The sequence below is a fragment of the Rhyacophila brunnea genome, unplaced genomic scaffold (assembly GCF_057557595.1).
Source record: "Rhyacophila brunnea isolate RB1 unplaced genomic scaffold, BYU_Rbru_1.0 scaffold_2, whole genome shotgun sequence".
In the NCBI taxonomy this organism is placed as follows: Eukaryota; Metazoa; Arthropoda; class Insecta; order Trichoptera; family Rhyacophilidae; genus Rhyacophila; species Rhyacophila brunnea.
In genome coordinates, this window is record NW_028232859.1 from 55866695 (window position 1) to 55890733 (window position 24039).

At 32.5% G+C, this 24039-nt stretch overlaps 1 protein-coding gene across 3 annotated transcripts in view; it reads left to right on the plus strand.

Annotated features, from left to right (window-relative positions):
* The first annotated feature begins 1131 nt into the window (after positions 1–1131).
* Positions 1132–24039, plus strand: part of LOC147072563 (potassium voltage-gated channel subfamily KQT member 1-like) — a 524358-nt gene continuing 501450 nt past the window's right edge. The window contains exons 1-2 of one of the 3 annotated variants that reach the window (XM_085946963.1): positions 1132–1396; positions 11103–11853. In XM_085946963.1, coding sequence (XP_085803089.1) covers positions 11591–11853 — 263 coding nt within the window. In that variant the 5' untranslated portion in view covers positions 1132–1396; positions 11103–11590. Of the gene's footprint in view, positions 1690–11102; positions 11854–24039 lie in introns of all 3 variants that reach the window. The other 2 variants (XM_085946961.1, XM_085946962.1) reach the window with 2 other exon arrangements.

The window sequence follows — 24039 nt, forward strand, 5'->3', positions numbered from 1 at the left end:
TGGGGTAAAAACTAAAAAGTAAAGTCTTAATCACATAATGTATAAAATTCAGACATTGATATTGTTGAAAGACAAAGAAAGATTACTATTCTAATGAATTCAAGTTTTGTACTATTCCATTTGAGTCGTTTGTTGCGACCTGGGTTTAGACTTTCGGCATCTTCAGAACTTATTTGCACTCACCAAAAGGTAAATACACACTGACAACGAATACAGTTAACTCTAACTTAATAAGTTAATACATTAAAGTAGGTAAAAACTTTATCATCCACCTATTAAGTCAAAATTATGAAGAGTTGAAGTGTTTGTAAAAAATCTCACATCACTATTAATACAATCAATAGGCGTATACATCGTCAAACCTTAATAATAGATCATTAAATAATAATCAATAAATACTACATTCAAAAGGTCTGACATCGTCAATACTTGGAATTTAATGAAGTTAATTAATTAGATATATCAATAATACGTATCAGTCTCTAAAAAGTTCTATTAGACACATATTTTTACACGCTACTATTTTTTTATAGTATTAATATTATAAAAATAATTATTAATAAAATAAGTGGAACTAGTACTAAATATTGTTTTCATTTGATTAATACAATGTATTTCCACAAAAATATCATTATTAAAATTTAGTTACGAGTTTTGTGACGCGATTGAAATAATAATTGAATATTTACACAATAGAAGAATTCTGAAAGTATTCTTCTGCATAATAAACTACGAATATTTATTATTCCATCGTGTTTCAAATAATATTCTGATCTGACAATGCTATGTAGACGTATAACTATTGCCTTTGAAGTACTTAAATCTATCCCATTATGTTGCTATCCAATTTTATAAATATTCACCCAGCAAGCGAAATAAAACCTTTGTTTGAGTACTGGCAACTTTTAAACGATGTAAAAGCATTTAAAACTCTCAAAATCGATATGGAATTGAAGCAGTACCGTCGGATTCCCACAAAAGTTGCAATTAGCCTGTTACTGGTTACAAAAGGCAGTCAAGTAGCGGTGCGAGGAGTTGCCAGTGTGCAAGTACAAAGAAGATTGACGACCCTCCCCTCTCCCCCTCTCCCCCTCCCCCCCATCATCCGTCGTCCCGAGTCGGTGAAATCGTGCGCTTTTCTCGCGAAAGAAAATTCGGCGAACGTCGGCAGATAGCGCCAGCTGCGCTCCGGCCAAAATGGCCCCGATGGGCGGGATGCGTGTCGCAGGTCCTCCGTGGAAAATAGCTCGACTCAGTTCCATCGTATTTGATCGAATGCGCCGCGTCTCGACAAACACCGGCCACGATCTTTAGCCTCTCGCGAAATATTATCAATTGTATTTTATTGACCCCGAATACTGAAAGTGCCGCCGAGGTAACGCGCCGCTGTGTTTTGGTTTGGAGCTTACACCGTTCTATTTGAGTGATTTTAATAAAATATTTCGTCCGCGAATAGTTCGCCGGTCAAAGTCTTGCAAGACATCTCCGGGGGATTATCAAATTTAAATGTGATTATATACGTAATGCCATGGCTTGTTGATACGTAAATAAATTGATATTCAAATGTTAACGGCAAAGTTTTGCGGAAAATTCAGTTCAAAGGAAAATGACTGGGCCGAATAAAAGTTTTCCCGTAATTAAAAGAAAGTTGAGATTTTTCTCTCGAGAAATTCAAACTCATCTTTGAAGGTAATTTGTACAAAGTGGGTACTTTATCTGTTCAAACTGATAATTACGATATATATTATATATATTTATATATACCTACATAAACATAAAACCTACTTTTATTAATGTGATAAGTTTATAGTATTATGTTGTGTTCATTTATATATAAAAAGCCAACTAGTATATTAAATTTAAAAGCTACAAAATATAATTAATATTTTAATACATAGGCGCGTTTTGTAAGCGGCGATTACAATTATTATTGCTATAGTCACTACTTTATACTAAAGAATATAGCAACTATTAAAATATGTAGGCATTTTAATTCTACTTTAAAATAGAATATAACCAGTATAAACGTTTACCTGTTTAGTTTATATAATAATCTATATATTATTCTAACAAGGATTCAGCACATAAATGAGGGATGTTTTTTTTACAGTTACATTCATATCAAAATTATCTTACAAATCCTTTACTGTTTTAAAATATTTTAATTGTATAAACTGTCAATTACTGGAGATAATGCAGTGTTTTGATAATAATAAAACAAATGTAACCCACACGGTTAGGTGGATTAAAGCAGTATATTATATTTTTTTTCACTGTTATTAATTAATTGATGAAAAATTATTATATTATGTATACTAAACATTTAAGTACATATTATGCTAGTTATATATTTATTTCTTCGTACTTACTTCCACAGTTAAACATTCTCAATCAGTAACAAAACAGTTTAACAACATAATATTTATATCATTTTTTTGACACATACTATTAATATTCACATATTCTAGAAAGTATTAGATAATGAATACAATAGAATTTCTAAACTGAAGATGGACAAATTAAAAAAAACATTCAGTCTTCTATAGCAATATTATTCGTAACAATATAGCTTGAAGCGGGCCATGGAATCTTCTGGATCACTAGCAATATATTTTGTGTGATTGTAATTAATCTCATGGGGTCGTAAAGAGCCTTGGATGTGTATTTTGTCTTGCAAAAGATAGCATGCACAATCGAAAGAAAGTATTGATTATATAGTTCCAAATCGTGATACCCACTACATATAATATGAGCCTGATATTTTGTTATATACTGAGAATTTTAAAAGAATTAATAAAATGACATATGCAGGTACTTAATGTCCCCATGACATTCAGGTTGACATTTTAGCTTTGCTATGAGCGACGGACATAATTCACAAAAGATTCATACATTGTGTTTGTGAATTTATTTGCGGTTGACATTAAAGTATTTCTACATTGCAGCACTGACACAAAAATGATTTAATGCTAGACATCTTTCACAAACTGAATGAGTAGATATTATTTATTTTTGTACACACTTTCGTTTTAAGCCAGAAAACGCATAAAGTTCAAAGGGGTATACATAAATTAATATTTAGACGATAAAAGTTATCCGTCTCTGCTTAAGCTCTCCTGTTAATGGGTTCAACTTATCAATCGGTCTAATAATATCGAACATAACGGGCAATTGTTCCAATAATAAAGATGGAAATAACTCACTTCAAAATCACTTAATTCGACTTGCCTGTGGACTTTCCTATTAATTGGCCACCATGCTAGCAGAAATTCCAGCAATGCTATATCGGAAATTCATATGAAAACATATTTCAATAAGCTGGTCAATAATACATGAAAAGTTTGTATATATTTACATAATAATATTATTCATATTTGCGCTTGCGATGATCGACTGGCAATATGGCGGCTAATAAACTCGTAAGTTTGAATCTGGAACATTCACATGGTGTTTGGGGCCAGTACTGTTAAAAACAGTTAAGACACCTCTTCGTGAGGCGACTAAAGATTAATACCGGATTGCAGAGTCATTAAAAAAATATTCGGAAGATATATATTAAGGAATGTAAAATACCAATATTATTATTATGACTGCATTTTCTATTTACTGGGTTCGATCATATCCGGTTGTATACACAAAGTCTTTGGATTTATGCAGCGGTTATTAAACTTCATGGAATCACGTATAAACTATTGGTACGAAAACAATTCTAGAAATCCGCTTGAAATTTATTTTACAATGTCTTTTCCTTAGTATGTACATACCTACTATGTAGAGGTATAGATTATTATAATGGTACATTGTTAACAGTAAGATAATTAATATTATAATGAAAATAATACATTCTACACTAAACAAACAGTATATTGATATGTTTGATAAACGGGTTAATGGACATCAAATTATATTTATGTTAGGAACTTAGAACACTGCTGCAATACCATAACATTTCTAGTACTTATAAGAACCAGTGGTGGCTTTCTATGTCAAGGAGACGTTGACATTGTTGGGGACCCCCGCGTGATTTTTTATGCTATTTTAATGAAATACGATAATAATTAATATGATTTCAGAATTTTTTACATTATAATTTCTCATTTTAAATATACTGCATACCTTCATTACATTGATATTAACGTATCAATGAATATGTAAATTTAATTTAATTATTTTTGAACATTGAACTTAGAATATTGTATATTAATGTTCACGTCTTCAAACACATATTTTTTAAAACTTTAAATTGTTTGTATAAATATCTGCAAAAACGTATTTTTTATATTAGTTAAAATGTCATTTTAACACGATGAAACCGGTCAAAACTATTATTATCGTCAATGTACAAGCCAATTTTACTGTTGTAACCAATGAATGTCATTGGTTGTAACCCTCAAATATAAAATTGTTCAGGAAGTGATATATATTATTTTATAACAAATTGAGTGGCTTACTCTATACCTATCCTGTGGCTTAATTTTTTGTCAAGTTACAAATGGCTTAAAAATAATTTTTGATATAATATTTTTTTTTGGATTTATGATACTTGGAATATGCAAAAAGTCCATCATGTACCATCAAAATGTCACTTAAGCCTCAATTACACTGAGCTTCTTTACGAGCTGTTTATTGGCGAATTTAAAAGCGGGCGATTCAGCTACTGCGATTTGATGATTACACACAAAACTTTCCATTCGCTGAGAAGCCACAAGCCAGCGAATATTTTGACGGAACGTAGCCCGTTTTTTACCGGGAGGTTGGTACTGCGCTCTACTGCGCAGACGCAGTAGGCCCACACGCCGGCGTGTAGCGTGTAAAGTTGACCGGCTTTCAACTTTTCTCGGTAGAGTATTTACAACCTGCTTATTAGCTTATTCGATGATTACACTGGGCGACTTTACAGGCAGATTGTAAATTCGCCAATAAACAGCTCGTAAAGAAGCTCAATGTAATTGAGGCTTTAGGTGAAAATTGAGGGTTACGGCAATTGGCCTGTACAGTGACGTATGTGAAATACATATTATATATTATATTTTATTTTAATTGATGCACTATATTTCCAACAAGAATTGACAGTTCACGCCATTTGAATGGTTTTCGAAGTCGCAAAATACCAGACATACTCGAATCTTATGTCATCGTATATGGCGCAAGAGGGCTAACATATATTTAAAGAATGAGAATTTATATTTCTTTGATCATTTCCCTGAAGCTATCGGCAGCCACACGTGGTTGATTACTTAAAAATTAAACACAAAATGATTTATTGAGACTAGAATCAATTCAAGTTACAAAAAAATGGCGCCGGTAGCGGTTCAACAAAATATTTCAATAAATAAAGGTTGGGCGCCCAGAGCGGAAAGATCGAGCGAATAAAATAATTTATCCTGTCAACAGTTCTCAACATTGACAGGCGTAAATCAATCGAACCAATCGAGAATGGCGATGCGACGCGTTGCGATGGATCCAATCGGCGTCGACGTCCCGGCGCCTCCAAGCTTGATTTATGTTCCCTTGTTTCTCATCGGTGTTCATTTTGTAAAATACCTCCCATCTCTGGATACTACGAGAGTTGTCGATTTAAATCCAATTTAGATCCATATAAGAACAGTTTACTATCGCTTGGATATAAGATAATAATTCTCATAAGACATGCAATTTTATAATTAGATCGGACATGCACACTGAATTTGTGTACGGGGCCGATAAAATGTCACTGATTGATGAATTGACGAAATTACTAGACGTTCACTTGACACAGTAACATGCTTAAAGTTATGGTGTTCGAATATATTATATATTATGGACCGAGTTAAATAAGGGCATTATGCATAATCCCCCCCGCAGAGAGATAAATATTTAATATTTTTTTATTTTGACAGGTCAGTGTCGCTCAATTTTTTTCAATTGACAACTAAATCTTTTCAAAATTAATGCAAAAAATACTACTTTTCTCATTTAGTTCACTTTACTGTAAATATTGCTGATATATAAAAAGAAGAATAAAATAAATTGTATGTAATTAAACACTGGTAAAATAAAACATTACGTTATTATGTTTTATTACAAAAATCTATATTTAGTAAACCATTTCTTTTATTCAACGAATAATTCCCAAGATTTTGAGAATATAACATTCCATATATATTGAACATACATAACTAGAAAACACCTCAGATATATAATATATACCCACTAGAAAAAATCATATTTGAAAAAAATATACGATGCTCGGCGAGCAGGTGTGAGGTGTTTTCAAGTCATGTATGTTTAAAAATATATATATTTTTTCGTCTAAATATAATTCGATTTACAAATAATATAAACAGTAAGTCAAAATGATGAATTAAACAAATATATATTTTCACTTTTCCTGGACATTACGCATAATACTCAATTAATCACTTCGTCAACAACTCAAATCGAGTCTTTGCTCCATCCACTGATTTTATCCAGATGTCTTGATACTATATTTTCCATTCTCCAGCCGTCGAGCAGGGCTCTAATATCGGTCTCCTCCAAGAGCATCCTGATTGAACTTTTCCCTTTTGATTTTAGGACAAGAACCATTTTCGGTACTGTGTCTCTGGCATACACTGACTCCGTGAATTTACCAGTTCAGCTTTATAAGTTTTATGAAGGTGGAGAGTTTTGAATCACAGTACATGCAGTATAACGCACCATTATATCTGAGTCTTCACACCTCAACGGATCACTCACTCATCTTTCACTCAAATGTGTCGAATAGTCCAGCTGTTTTCACAGCTATTGATATTGACTAGGATAAAAATATTATTATTTATTTATCTATTTTGTTTATTGTTTGAAGGAGGATAAGTCAAGCCAAAACATTCAAATAATATACGGTTGATATGAAAATATTCTTTTATACATTTATGTCTTTGTGCTATACATACCATTCTACATTATATTATATCTCATAGTGCAGTGCGTAAGGCGTTGGTCTTTCATCCAGGAGCTCCGGGTTCGATCCCTGGTGTGGACATAATATATTTATGTGGTTTTCTCAAAGCCTGGGTGTTTGTGATTATTTCACCTATATTACTAAATATACTAGGTACTGTTAAACTACACTTCTGTGATTGGGCGTCTAGGCCTGTTGTACTGTTAAAAAGAATATATTTGTAGGTATATATATGGGGATAAACAATCAATCCGTGTCAGCATATTGATCGGCGATATTAAATACATTACCGCAATTACATTTTTTTAATATACATATCCCGTAGTCTCCAATTGTGGCAAACTAAGTAAATAGCTTACTGCAATTATAATTTCTGCAATAACCATTTTTCTACATAGTCAGCCATATTCAATGACGTAAACTCCATATAGAGTAGCTGACTTAATTAAAATATTTATTTCCTTAATATTCTTTTAATTGTGAGTACGTGAATAAATAGCAGATTATACATTTGACATGTCACTCAAATATAAGTTCTCGGTTTGTTAGTATCGCAGTCTCTGTATTGCCCTATACATCATCTCATTCTACCGAGACTCGGACCTCGGAACAGTATTATAAGTATTGTAACATAATTACTGTAACATACCCTTGTAACGACTATTTACGCTGCAAATAAAATCCATCCACCGGAGCAACCACCAAATCTCGACCTCTTCATACACACACCATGACACCCACATATATTATATTATTATATACTGCCTACGAAAGAAAATCTTATTTTTGATTGGAAAGCATTGAAAATTTTCGTGGAACCCCAGGATTTCTTTGAATCATGGCTAGGAGTCACTGTCGTGCGTACCAATCTCTATATGCTAGATGTATACAAATGAATGTTTATTTTTCTTCAGTATCTCACAGCATATACCCTACCTTTTTTGAGAGAGTATAATAATAATTATAATTACTAATAATACAATTTATATGTTAGTCTTTTCTGTACAATGATAGAGTATATGCTTCATAACTTTGCACTCCGGCTCTAGGATGAAAATGATGTAATATTCTAAAAATATTTTTTTACATATATTATCTGTCTATATTTGAGTTGTCTAGAGTCATAACTCACATATTCCAAACATCGAGTTTTGAGATAATCGCTAAAAACACCAGAGCACTGTTTTTTGTAATTAGAAGAAAAGTATTGAACTCCCTTGAATGTTAATGAGTGACTGAGTCGATTTACGTTATTTTTTTTAAATACATACCTATATAATATTCCTAAGGCTGCAGACACACAGCACACTATGAGAAATAGAGCTCCCTGATTCGTTAGACATGACAGAACTCACATAATTTAATGAACACTGTGAGTTATGACACCAACTGTCGATTTTCACATGGCTTAAAGTGACTTTTGATAGCTAACTATTTTTCTTTATATAGATGAATGCCTTTAAAATCATTTATATTTATTTTTATTTACACAATATATTTAACTCAACAATGACAACATTGAAAAATGTGAATTATGACTTTAGGCGACTAATTTTATTCATTACTACATTTATATTAATGCAAGTAAATATCATTTGATCTAATTTTATGCGAGGTAATCAGGCAAAGAGGCGTATCAGTATAGTAAAAAGTGCAAAAAAGTTCAAAGTTATAAAGATATAATACAAAAATTCGATGACCCAGTATTAAATAGTAACAACTCAACAAACGTAGTTTTGAGATAATCATGTTTTAATATTTTGAATATTTTACAATACACAAGATTTGACAAGTTTAAAAAGGATACATGTCAAAATTTATCTATTCTAAATTGAAACCTATGGTGAATCGCCAGTTTTAAATGGAAACAATTCGAAATGAATCTATACAAAACTGGTTTTGTTTGAAAGTTTGTAAAATTTCATATGGGTTTTTTGGCTCTCAAGGTATCTACATTATTTTTCTCGAATTGTTTCTGCACAAAACCGACAAGAGCTTTTGATACCAATATCACGAAATGTCAAATTATTGACTTGTTACCGTTCAATACTGGGTCATCGAACATAATATATTATATTATACTTGTCAAATGATATAAATATTATGTGTATATCAATTTCGTTTATCTGAAAATAGTAAAAGATTAAGAATTATACACTCACCGTACAGCGTCCGATATTAAAATGATAATTTATGCAACGGGAAAAATATATTTTAAATAAAAAGTAAACAAACCACGCTTAAAAATCTAGATATCAAACTTAATGATAAGTGGATCGGGTTTAATATGAATAAGTGTAAATCCGCAAGCACTTCCGCTGATAACATTACCTAATACCTAATGTAATAGCAATAGCATACGCAATATGTAATTTATCAAAATAGACACAGGTTTAGCTACTCAACCGACCGTTTGTGGTCTCAACATGAGTTAGTATAAGTGGCTACATGTTATTTGAAATGGCAAAGATAACAATGCTTGTATATTTTACCCGGTTTAAGATATTAAGTTTGAAGTTTTTGTTCGCCACGGAGTCTTCCGTCATTAATATTAACGCCGTCGTGTTTATTTTACCTTTTTTTGTTGGTGTTTGTTCGTTATCAAAGTGAATATTTAAATAAGTACGTTCTTATAGACATGCAAATTTTATTGATTCTTGTAAAAGTATATTATTTACTGTTATTCAGCTTTATCGCTTTAAAATAGAAAAAAATGTACAGGGTGTTCGCCGGAAACTTTTACTACTTTGTTCGGTCGCCATTTTGGTAAAAGTGAATTTTGACAATTCATATTTGGAAATCGTAATATATAGACGAAGCAAATTTATTATGGAAAAATATTCGATAAACCAATGTGTTTTATGCGAAACATTTTATCAAAATCAATCATCAATGATTATTGTGACGACTAGAAAATTATGTAAAATTTTGGGTAGAAATAATGTGCCATCAAAACCCACTATTTATCGTTTAATAAATAATTTTGAAGACAGAGGCTCTGTAGCAGATAATTACAGGCCTGGGCTGTTCTAGAAAGTGTCCAAAACAATCCATCAACCTCAATTCGACACCGTGCTCAAGAAATTGGACTTAAGACAACAACGTTGTGGGAAATTATGCATAAAGATTTGCACTTGTATCCATTTAATATTAAGTTGACACAAGAGCTTCTTCCACAAGACCATTTGCGATGCCGTACAGCACATATAGCTAATGTTACAATGGCATTACTGAGAGATCTGTTTCCACAACAAATTTTCTCAATAAATAATGGTGATGTCGATTGGCCTCCACGGTTGCCGGATTTAACAGCCCCGGACTTCTTTTGTGGGGTTATCTAAAAAGCAAGGTTTATGCCAACTAGAAACACTTCAGCAACTTAAACAAAAGATTCGTGACGAAATTAATGAAATACCGGTTGAAATGTATGAAAATGTGATTAAAAAATGTTGTAAAAAAGCTCGCATTTGTGAGGTTAAGGCATAAAACCCATCAAAGCGGTACTCGGTGCGCTCACTACTGAGTAGCCCCCCCCACCCGCGCATTACCCTTCACATATGTAATAAGGGGCCCAAGAAGCACAAAATAATTATTATTATCAGCGTCTCTCATAACAAAGCAATAAAAATATTATATTATTTCTCGGGGCTTGTAATTAATATTCACGATGACATCATTCTACCAGCGAAATATCGGACATGCAATAATTAAACAATGAGTTCACTGTTATTAAATAATGCCTTCTTGCTCGTCTATCGACGACGCTTCCAGAAGCGTGATTTTGCTTGCCGTGTTCAATGAATGGACTACGTTGTATTTTCGTTAATTCTGAGAAGCCACACAACGGTGAATCATGGGGCAGGCGGGCACAATGCGTCGTCAAATCCAGTGTGCGCTGGCGTATTTGATTACGTTGTATTTTCGATGATTTACGCGCCACTTGTGAAATTTTGCGTGAGCGCCTCACTCGCTGCGTTAAGTGAGTTTTACGCCTAACAGAGGCGAATATTTAGCTGATATTGTCTTCCATACGTAATTTAAAAATATTTAAATGTAAAACATTTATCAGCATTAAACCATTTGTTTTTATTTTCCATAAAGTTATACAAAATTAAAGTAGTAAACCTTCCCGGCGAACACCCTGTACATTAATATATTTTATTTCTTTTGTGACTTGTAGAAAAACATTTCGTCCATATAAGACATTTTATTAGAATCTATAGTGATTCACTATTCAAAGAGTAACGTATAAAAAGTGCACATATATAATCTGATTGTTTGAAATAAATTAGATTTATTGAGCCAAGTTTTCTTAACATTTTAAATATTGAGAATACGGCATTCTGTCGATCATCGTCTATTACTTTTTTTACAACTATAAGTAGAAGCGTGAAATCGCTCCGTGTTTTAGTTAGTTGATGGGGGGAGTATTTCTTACCCAAGCCAAGACTTATTTGCGTTGAGCGTTTTGAATAATATGATGCGACTTTAAAATAATGGAAAAAACTTATATGTGAAGTTAGAATTTAATTTTAATAAGTGCACAATAAACAATGTAAATTAGGTACATTCCTGAATGTTGTTTAAGTGATTGTGGTGACGTAGCAAAGAAATGTTGCATAGCGAACTGAGTCTGTCTAGCGAGCGGCGCCCCGCTGAGGCGTCGCGATGACCTCCGAGACGTCTTCGCCGACGCCGACCCCAACCGATTCGCCCAGCCTGGCGGCGAGGCCTCTGCTGTCACCGGGCCTGCCCGCGCTGTCCCCGCAACCGCACAAGATGGCGGCGGGGACGGCGGGTTCTATGGCGGCGCCGGCGGGGATGGCCCGCCAGCCCGCAAAGGCTCGCCGCGAGGTCCGCTTCACCGAGGGAGGCTGCGGGAGATCGCCGTCCATCGACACCAGCCCCTGCTACTCGCCAGATCCAATGGAGTGAGTAATTTCATTTATTATATTATAATAAAAGAAAAAAAAACACAGTTAAACGTTGAGACCATCTGGTATCGGCTTACGCTTACACGACCAATTACCACGCTAACAACCCTGCGGATTTGATTTCTCATACTATTTGTATGCCACGAATTTGACAGGCTGAAGACTTCAAAAAGTCCACAACTAGCTGGTGTGCCGTTACTACTCCATTTATTACCTTTCCGTATCTCGTCGCTTTTTTTTCCTTGATCAGAAACTCTTTTTTTATTAAGCGGGGTACTCAGTAGCGAGCCGTACATGTGACCGTTGCGATACAATAACGAGTGTGGACCCGAAATAATTAGTTCGCAAGCCTAATAAACAATTATTTCGCATCTAGATTTACGGCTCGCTAATGAGTACCCGGCTTTATAGGTATGCACGTACGATCGGCGGCTTTATAAGCACGGGTGTGATGCACTGGATGCTTACATACCAGTCGCTATAGTGTGCGCTTAGCTTTATAGTATGCCTATTTGACAGACAGGAGAATGCAGCATTGATACCTAAATACTTCAACTAGAGCTTAAACATGTATATTTTTTTCAATGGCTCTATAGTCAGACGTGGATGTTAGCCACTTCATGCAGAGGTTTCTTAACAAAAATGGATAATATACACACACATATATATGTGTCGCTAGATTTCAAAAACAGCCAAGTCCATAATAGATGAATAGGAGAAAAAACAGCTTTTTGTTTTCTCAAATACACAGTCACAAGGGTGAAACTTTATATTATTTCGAGTATAGAATATTTAAAATTAATAAATTCCACATTTTGATAATGCAGAAATGTTAGAAAGCAGTAGTTCTAAGGCAATTCACAAAAAAGTCAAAAATACCTAAAGGTGGACTTGGCTGATTTTGAAATGTATCGACACATATATGAGTATATTATAGAATTTTCCAGCGCCAAGATTTGAATTTGAGACTTACTATTTCAAATGCGGACACGATAGTATTCCTCCATCGCGGAGTCGTTTGATTGTTATATAATTTCAATTCAAAAGTGACAAAAGTGACAAAAAAAACAAAAGATTAGTCAATGCTAAATAAAAAAAGTTTGTTTATGAAGATGGTAACAATTTGAGCAAAACCTACAATTTAATGCTTTTAACTGATAATTTTAATATAAAATAACCACTACTCATCTAAAGATTTTAAATGTGCGTTTTTTAGAACACCAATTTTAATTACGAGTATGTACAACGTATTTTATAAATATTCTTAAAATGTAGTTTGAAGTTATTTAAAATGTGGCAAAATGATTTTTCAAGTTTTCATATTTATAACGTACTCTTTATTTAATTTAAAAATTACAATTTTTATAAAAAATTAAAATGTTTATATATTTTTTTTATTTATATCAAACCGAGCTTTAGCGCGGTCACAACACTACAGCTTGAATTGATATAAGTAAAAATAAGTTACATTCATTTGTAATTCTAGAAACATCAATGTTTTTTTTTGTTTAAATTATGTAAGTAGACATGTTATACTATGAATTTTTCAAAAACCATTTTACCACTTTCTAAATTACTTCATTTTAATGATAAAACATCCATCAAATTAGATGTACTAATAAATATTGTTTTACATAAAACGTATATTTGTATACAGTTTTTTTTGTGAATTGTAACAGTTTATCTTTAAATAATTTAATCATTGAAAAAAAATTATCAATACAATGTATTACATTAAAGATTTTAAATTCACTAGCAGATGCAATACGATCACTCTTATATGATCGACAAACTATCACAACTAAAAATAGTTCAACAGGTGTTAATGCAAGTATATTTCATAAACTGTGAAACAACGTACCTAGCAGGAGTTTAATTTTTTTATGGCATGATGAATCTTTCAGAGGACTCTGTTTTTACATTGTCATCATAATGGTTATTAAATTTAAAAGGAAATGTTGTCGCGTTATAATATAACATTTTCTCGGGTAAATAAATTAGATATAATTTTAACGCTTATCGATATAAAACATAATACGTTACAAAAAGGTAAAATTCTTCACATTTGACATATTGTAACGACCGGTAGTAATGAGTTCGAAGCGTTGCCGGATTAGAATCGGACAAATACAAAAAAATGTGATTGGCGCGAAATTGAGTTACGTATAATGTCGTTTACGCGCTGTCAAATGTCAAAAAGCTCCACCTAACTTCCGGCGTCGGCGTCGCGGCGCTCTTAAGTCGCAAGTCACAAGTGGAGGTTGTAGGTTGGCAGAGGGTGTTTATAATCCGAAAATGATTTGATCGAGCACATGCTCGGCGTCGTCGACTTGGAAAGTGGAAAGGCCGGTCACATTATATACTCTACAATCTACCCACTGAAGCTTCTCAATCAATTTTATACGGAAAGCTTTTTTAGGTGTCAAGATATTGAAAAAAATCTTTTCTTACTTTTTGACTTCATATATTTTCTGTGTAACATTATTTTCAACTAACTTATATATTTTTTAAACGGGGTTGTTTTATTATTACGACTTTTCATGGAGTTAGTTCGTTTAAAATTATTATTATTATCAAATATTACTTTTGCTTGTCACAATTTATACCAACGCAATATATCGTCATTGAGATGTTAAAACCTTCGATTTGACAATATATTTTATCCATGTTTTACACAATATTTTCTGTCCGGTTAAATTCAATAAAACCATCAATGTTCCATATACAACCAAAATTAAAATATAATAATTTATGGAAACCTTCGATGTAACATTTGTATTATTACAGTATAACAGTATTACCTCCAACGTCAGTAGTCATCATATCAGAGTTATTACAAATACTGCTCTCCACTATAAATAACTATTTAGGTTAATTAAAATTTTTCAAAGACTTACAACAAAACATTGAAGGTTTACATTAATTTTTGTGCTTATATAGTAGTTTTTGTCTCTCCTGTAAAATTTAAATGTGCTGCTGTCACATCGCAAGTTTTAACAACTCAATAATTATGATATTATATTTTAAAATAAAAGAAAAATATATTTTGAATGAAAATAATAATGGAAATACAGTATAACCCGCAACTTAACTAAATAAATAGGCATATGTATAGTGTATTGTCTATCTACATTTTACGCAGTGATGCTACGACGGAGTTTATGTTTGAACATGCATACAATAAATGTTAAGTATACCTATGTAATTAATAATTGTGGGGTATTACGAAACTTTTGGTATGGTAATATTATAGCAATTGGCAGTACAGTACTAGACAAAAATGAATGAGGAAACTATATTAAATAGTTAAAGAACCAAAATGAAGTTTGCCATGGAATAGTCAATGTCTATACAGGAGTATGTATTAATACAGCTCGAATAAACGAACAATGTCTATTTATTTAGAAAATTATAACGTTTATTAAAGTTATCTGTCTCCTAATATTTATTGTTGAAAATAGTGGTTATGACCAGAGGATTGAAGCGGACCATTTTTAGAGTTGCTCCGCTTCAGCTCCGCTCCAGGGTCTGCTCCGCTCCGGGCAAAAAGTTTTAATATGTATTAAATGTATACAAATGTTAAAAAAAGTAGTTTTGAAATAGGGTTTATTATTCTTTCTCTTCATTATTAATTCTATTAAACAAAATTTTCCGAAAGCAAATCGTCTTTCATTATCTGCCTCTTCTGTTAAAAAAAGAGGGGTTATTTGTCACTTGGCAGTGTTGCCATTATTTCAAGTAATCTAAGTGTTGCAGAGTGTTAAATATAATATTTTCATTGGATTTTAGGACGAAAATTTAATAATAAAAAAAACATCCGGTGCAGTGTAGCACTAAAAATTTTCGGTGCTCCGGCTCCGCTCCTGCTCCGGGTAAAACCTCATTGCACAACTGCTATGTGCTCCTGCTCTGAGCTCCACTACAACGCTCTGGTTACGACAATGAAAAGAAACCTGGTATATGGAGTAATACTTACTAATTATTACAAGTTTAATTTTTTAATTATAGTACAATTTTTTGGGTTTAAAATGTAGATATGGAAAATCGAAATAAATCATACTTGATGACAACAAATATTAATATGAAATAATTATATGTATATATATATTTTGACAATAACTATGCTTTGACGAGTAAGTATATTTGAATGTGTAGTAAAAACAAACCAATATAGGTATTTATTTACACTAACCAATAATAATATAAGATCCTGTTTATTCTGTGCTTACTTATGTAAGCAATCGGCTAGGGTCAGAGTCAATAGAATTAAATATGAATAAAATACCTACGTACAATAAAAAAAGGTGACCTAATGGACCCAATGGGCTATGGGCCCATTTCAAGTAACAGCGATTAGAAAAGAAAGTTCATGCATAATTAATTGACCAAGTAGGTATGTACTTGTTATTATGGGAACGTAGCCTTCAGAAGCGAGAAAATACGAATATGGTACTTACTAAGATACGACGGTTTATGTTTTCTACCCAAAAATATTATATATTATTATCTATAACACTATTATTGTTTATGGAGTATCCTGATATTGGTGTTTCTAGAAAGAATATTAAAAAAATCATGTATGTAGGTTAAAATTAAGATCATTTGTTTTTATTTGAAAGGAACTTGCATTATCAGAATACACGGACATATTGTGTTTTGAGGTTTTTTAACATTGCTTGGCCCAGTATAACACAATAGCTATAATTGTATTTCTTTAATTTTGATTTGTTTGTTTTATCATTATACCATATATATTAATTACATTATTACATAATGGTCACACACTTGTAGTTGTATGGATACTATCCGTAGCTTTATCCAACTGTCTTTCTCCTAAGTATGCTTACATACTGCAGTCTGAAATTTAGAAGACCTCTTTATTTAACTACGTATTTAGCTACGTATTTTTTCGACTACTTATACGAGGTATAAACGAGAACTCTGCCATTCTGGGCAGTGTTGACATGTGTGTCCCTGATAACTGTCTCAGAAATAGAGAGCATCAGTTGTTTATTCTTCCAAGGTGCAGAACCAACCTGCCACTGGTAATGCCAATTGGGAGGGCGATAAGTTCAACTAAATTGCTTCGGGTGTTCATATATTCCACCTGCGTGAGGTGAGTTTAGGTGGAAGCTATTTTATAAATTCTTAAAATAGGGTCTCCTTAGCGAACTTGGTGTACTTCTTTGAACTTCTATATATATATCATTGTATTTTCACTGCTGTTGTATGTTTATATTATGTTCTCTTTATATATTTTCATTTTTATCGCTTTTATTACTTTTCCCCTTCTTTATAATAATGTTTCATGTCATGCTGTGAACGTCTTAAACTTATTATTTGTAATTTGCACAGTAACGAATAATAAAAAAACGTACGCAAAAAACGTACCAAAAATGTTTAAAATATATTCACATAAACCGACTAATTAAAACAGTAAAAGCAAATGCCGACATGTCTGAATTTATTTTGCTGATATTTATTGTCAATAAAAGAGGACAGACTATTCTAATTTGAAAATATAATACCTACGTTAAATACGAATGCTTCCTTATTTATCATCTCCGTATTGAATTATAGACTTAACTGTATTTGAAAATACACCGCTCAAATAGTATTATGAATCAGTTAAATAACAATACATCAATCTTAACAATATTAATTTAGAACAGTTTGCCATAGTATTGCGTATAATTAATTATTAAGCATCTTATTCATTATAAGTTCTGCGCATCCATACTATAATAATATATAATGGATAATTCGCAATGCACTGACTGTGCATTGTAATGTAAGAAAAAGTAACCAATCAACTGTTCAGGATTATATTTACTTCGGCCAACCAGTCGCGTAAAAGAAAGTCTGCCAAATTGCGGATTACGAAAACATAGGCGCTTCGCCGCGCTTTATCAACTGTCTAAAAAAATTCAATGCAGTAATTTTATTTTCAACCACTCTGACTGAAATTAAGAGAGTGACATAAGTTTATAAATAAATTATGCCATATAGAAGTATAAACAACACACACGCTGTCCCTGTGAAAACTAAACAATTAGAATATAGAATATAATATAGATACAGTTGTTCCAGATGTGACTCGTTAAATTTCATCAAGTTCATCGCGATGACACTTTAATTAAATCCACACTGCAATTTCATAAGTTATACATACATATATCATGAGAGTGAAGAATATGACTTAATATATTTTTGCATACCCATCTATCTAACAGTTGCGAAGGTTGGAGATCCGAGATGAATAATGCAAACTAAACTTTGTCAGTCATACTTATTTGTTTTCATTGAACTAAGGCATAAAGCCCACCAAAAAAGCGTTCGGTGCGCTCACTACTGAGTAGGCCCCCTCCCACCCGCGCATTACCCTTCACCTATGTAATAAGGGGCTCAAGGAGCACAAAATAATTATTATTATCAGCGTCTCTCATAACAAAGCAATAAAAATATTATTAAATTTCTCGAGGGTTGTAATTAATATCGGACACGCAATAACTAAACAAAGAGTCCACTGTTCTTAAATAATGGCTTCTCGCCCATCTATCGACGACGCTTCGAGGAGCGTGATTTTGCTTGCCGTGTTCAATGAATGGACTACGTTGTATTTTCGTTAATTCGTATCGCTGAGAAGCAAAAAACGGTGACTCATGGTGCAGGCGGGCACAATGCGTCGTCGAATCCAGTGTGCGCTGGCATATTTGATTACGTTGTATTTTTGATGATTCACATAGAAAATGCGCGAGCGCCCCGCAAGCTTGCTTTAGTGGACTTTATGCCTAAGAATAAGAATACAAATTGCAGATAGTATTGGCAAAATATAATATTTTTTTTGCTCAACCTATTAGGTCCATACCCTGACACACACAAATTGAAAAACAATATGTGTACTTGCCAGACCCAGGATTCGAACCTGGGACCCACGGCTTTATAGTCCAACGCTTATGCCGCGCGGCCACCGTGGGTGTAAATGTGTGTAAATGGGGTTATGTTTTGGTTAGGAAGGGCTTAATCGAATTACAAAAAAACGATCTACAAATTGTATTCTTAGTTACGTGAAAACGAAGTATGACTGATAAAGTGAGCTATATTTTTCTCAGATCTCCACTGTCAATATTCACTAATATGGTTTGGTTTAGGCAAGGTTTAATTGAATTTTAAAAATATCCAATATTATCTGAAATTTGTAGTCTCAGTTTAATGAAAACAAAGAAATATGACCGACAAAGTTTAATGTTCACTATTTTATGTTGAATCTCCACACCCTACCTCCTCCCTTCGCCAGTTCTATCTAATACAAAATAATAAAACAATGTTTACTTACTTCATCCAGTCACGCTCCAGCATCTGGGCATAGGGCAAGTATAAGGTCCGCCAATTCATTCGGTTCAGCGCAACTCCCATGTTCAGACCTCCACAGCATAGATTCTACCTCTAATTCTACATCTAATTCTTACAAGGGTCTCCCTGGAAAATGCAACATACTATGACACAGGAGGGTACAAAGCGATCTTAACGCGCTGAAAACTGGTACATTTTGACTGGAAGGAAAGCCACGACAGAAAACCATGGCGTGTTTACCCCCATAAGTACTGTGGGTAAATACAAAACACAGAAAGTACTTAAAAAATAACCAACTATGAATATAATGTAGGTATTCTTTACAGAGGTTAAGATAAATACAGAGTATTTGGTGAAAAAACACACCGCACACTATGTAAATTCAAAAGGATCCCATTTTAGCGGACACGGAGAAAGAATTAATTCGTATGAATATGGTCGGAGTCTTTAAGGCTGTCAATAAAATTGTAAATAAGGTAGCAAACATGTGACTTCGATTTGAATAAATAGTAATATATTGCTAAGTGTACAGATAAAACTCTACACAAATTGTGTTTTCAGAATTATGTATGTTCAATAATTACAATGTCACATTCTTAAATCTTGTGAATTATTCGTTGAATAAAAAAAATAGTTAATTAAAAAACATTAGTAAGTTCAAGTAAGTGACAACAAAAAATCTTGGAGTGATCCATGACGTCGGTTAGTAATTAAAATAATACCTAATTTGATTTAAAATACGATAGTTGTTCAATTTGGAAAGCGCTTCAGTGAATATTAAAAGCAAATAATTAAAATTTGTCGCAATTAAGTATGACTCCTTTAGCATAGTGGACTATGTGCGTGGGCGCGAAACCCGAGAGATGCAAGTTCGATTCCTGCGTCTTACTTTTTTCAAAAAAAGATTTTTTCCATTGGTTATAATATATTTTCTCAGAAGTGTTTTCAAAATTATGTATGTTCTATACAAAATGTTTCTTTAAATTTCAAAACGCATTGTTTTACCGACCGGACTTGGGAGGCGCTGGTTAGGTCACATTGATTCGATGGATTATTCAATACTTTGCATCAACAATTATTCACATCTCCTTTGTTATTCAAATTTATGTAGGCGGCAGAGTTCAAACAACCACATATTGCTCTGGATCTTAGACACTGTAAATAGACCAAGACGTTCATTAAAATCTACCTCAGACACGGTCAATGTAGGTAGTTACTAATACGAGTGGGTAGGGATATTTTTTATGCTGAGGTGACAAAAACTAATAAAATATTTAATGAACTGTTTCTTCATGTAACGAATAATTCACAATATTTAAGAATGTATCATTCTAATTATTGAACACACCTACATAATTTTGAAAACACTTATACTTAACCAATAGAAAAAAAATCTTAGATCACTATGGTAAAGGAGCCATACTTGATTGCGACAAATTTTAACTAATGGCTTTAATATTCTCTAAAGCCCTTTCCAATTTGAGCTACTATTGGCGATCGACTTTTGTGTTTTAAATCAAAGTCGATATTACTTTAATTACTAACCGACGTCATGGATCAGTCCAAGATTTTTTGTTATTAGTTAAGTGATTAGTTAAAATTTGTCGCAATTAAGTATGGCTGATTTAGCATAGTGGTCAATGTGCGTGGGCGCGATACCCGAGAGATGCAGGTTCGATTCCTACGGGGTGTCTTACTTTTTTCAAAAAGATTTTGTCTACAGGTTATACATAATATATTTTCTCAGAGTGTTTTCAAAATTATGTATATTTAATAAAATATTTGTAACACTTAGTGTTGTGCCAAAGGGTTAAAATAAATAGGAATATTATTTTCCCCGCAATAAATTTTCCGTTAAATCATAGTTTTCCAATCTTTTGACTATTATGGGTCACATTGAGTAAAGAGGAATTCTCTTGGAACTTAAAAGTCGAAAGCTCTTTCTATATCCAGTGCGATCAGTTTTTTCACCGAAAATAAATATTCGTTTGAGTTGATTTTTAACTTTTCCCAGAAACCCTTTAAATTTTAGAATCTTTTGAAAAATCCAGGCTGAGGTTCTATAATTCGTTCGCATGCCAGCATGGCACTCGTGTCATAGGTTCGCCACCACTTTACTATGATTTTGCACGATAATTATAATTTCACAATTACCTGTCAATTTTTCTTCTTTCCTTCGATGATTCTCCCCAACTTACCTACCTACTTAGTTATGTTAAAATATTTTATAAATTCAATAAAGAACCTATCTATACATAAATGAAAAACTAATTTTTATATTTCTTATATTTAAATTGAAATATAGAATTTATAGTTAAATTAGTCACTATATTCGATCCTAATAGGAAAATTATGTGTAGGGCACCTCAGAGTGGAACAGATTTTTGTTTTTACGAGAAATGTATGAGTGGGTACAATATATGAAAAAAAAACAACATATGTATTTGACAGAGCTGGGATTCAATCACGGGACCCACGATATTGTAAGCAAATACGTTACCGTTCGGTCATCGTGGGCGTTATTGGTAATTATTGCCTTTAAATTTTCTTCATATTTAAATACGTTCAAATCGTTCATTGGCAATTTAATGATTAATATTAGGTTTATCGTCTTAATGAAGTAGTAATAACTAGGGAATCCAATCCCGAGCCAAAATTCTGATATCGGGATTTCGGGATTACAATTTGACAATCCCGGGATCCCGGACTGGTCCCGAGATTGGCATTTTTTTCCGTTGTTAATATAAAATTTTTATATTTATAAATAAAATTGATAAAATCGGTCAAAAATAAATCTAGTATAATTTATACTATTTAAGACATTTATTGTTAATATTGTATACGTTCAATCTTGGAAATACATAAGTTTAATGGAGTAAATAATATTGTAATATAAATAATAATGTGAATTTAATATGAGATTGCTGTTTCTTATAGTAAAGAATTAATGAATGGGTTAGCGAGATTAAAAATAGTAAAGCAAATCTTGGTGAACTTATGGCCTTTCCGCTTCATAAATCTAATTAGTCAGCCAAATATGAAACTGCCGTAAAATGTATGAGATCATGGTGGAATTACTTTGTTAATAGTGCGAAGCATTGTTTTTTTCTAATCTTTCTCAATTTGATTAATTGATGTGAAAAAATAAAATGAATCGGCAACGTACACATGGGTATAATTCAAACTTCATTCAAACTCAGCTTATTTCTAATGCAGTTGCTTGTTATTAAAAGTATTTTTTCTGTTATATTTTCGTTTTTATTTTTTTCCATAAAAATTGATAAAAAAATCAATCCCGAAAGTTTCGGGATTATGTTTATCAATCCCGGGATTCATAGGTATCGAAAATAGCTCGGGATCCCGGGATCCCGAATTCCGGGTAGAATCCCTAGTAACAACCAACGGAATATAAAACTTGCTTATAAAAATCATATTGTAAACACTATAGTTTGAAATTTTAGCCATTTTAAGAACATAGGCGTAGTAAATAAATAGGTAGGGTTTTACTTTTCTAAGATCACATTGTTTCTACAATGCTTCAACCAAAAACATAATTGGAAAAATATACGGGAATACCTACTTTATAATTTTATTAGATACTCGAAGTATATGATGAATGACGTGGTTAATATATTTAATGTATACAATATGCATATCAGACAGCCGGTAAGACGCACTTGTGATGAAAAATCACAGGGTAGATTTCATTTATGATAAGTATTAACACTATTCTATTTACACTAAAGAAATAGAGCGATTTAAAAAAACCGTCACATTATTAGTGCTGTCCACTTGGTGTTTATTTGACACATTTGTTAATGGTTATTATAAAAAACAAATGGGCTAGGGTTTATAATTCCGTGATTGCAAATCGTAAAACAAAAGATTGTTTTTTATCAGTTTTTTTTGTCAAATATATATTTCAAGAAAATGATGATACTTACATAATGTCAAACAGTGGCGAAGGGTGACTTTTGGAAAGAGGAAGCCTGTGGAGATCTGAGAAAAAGAGCACACCTGTCAGGTATACTTACGAGAAATAAGAAGATAATACGATATTGCTACTAATGATTACGTCCACTCCACACTAATGACAACGACACACTAATTCAATGAAACTTCAAAAACTCAGTGACGACATAAAATTGAGCGATCAGTTTAAATTACGTATTTTTCAAAATATTTATACACATCAAAAATTATTAGATAAAATTAATTTTTATTTTAAAAAACAATGTATATTAATGCAATTAAAGGCCATAGAAATATTTTTTTTAATTATTTTGAACAAAGTGGCAGTTATGGCAACAATATTATGCGCGAAGGTTTTAGGCTCTGCGATAAGAGCCTACTATATCTCATACAATTCGATAGACTGACTGAGGTTACGTGACGTAAAGTTCATACGAAGAAATATCACAAGTCCTTCACACATACATCAACACCATTACATCAAGATAGATGGCGCGTTGTGGTATAATTTTTCAACCTTTGCAGATTGTTTTGCAATTTGTATAATACATTCCTAAATATACGAAATCTGTCGTTGGCAAATTAAATTATTTTTATATAATATTAAATAATCATGTGATAATATAAATATGTCAATATGCAATTTAATTTTTTTTTCTTAAGAAGGTAGGCTTTAAATAATCGCCTAGTATGGAGTCATTGACACTGATGTCAACAAAGTAACAGTTTCCAAATAAAACATCCATGGATATTGCGATGTAACTTTTTATAATTTAATATGCACAGCAAAATTACCTCGAGTATACAATGTTTTTAAGTTATTGGAGACAGTTTTAATTAACACTGTTTTCTTTATAA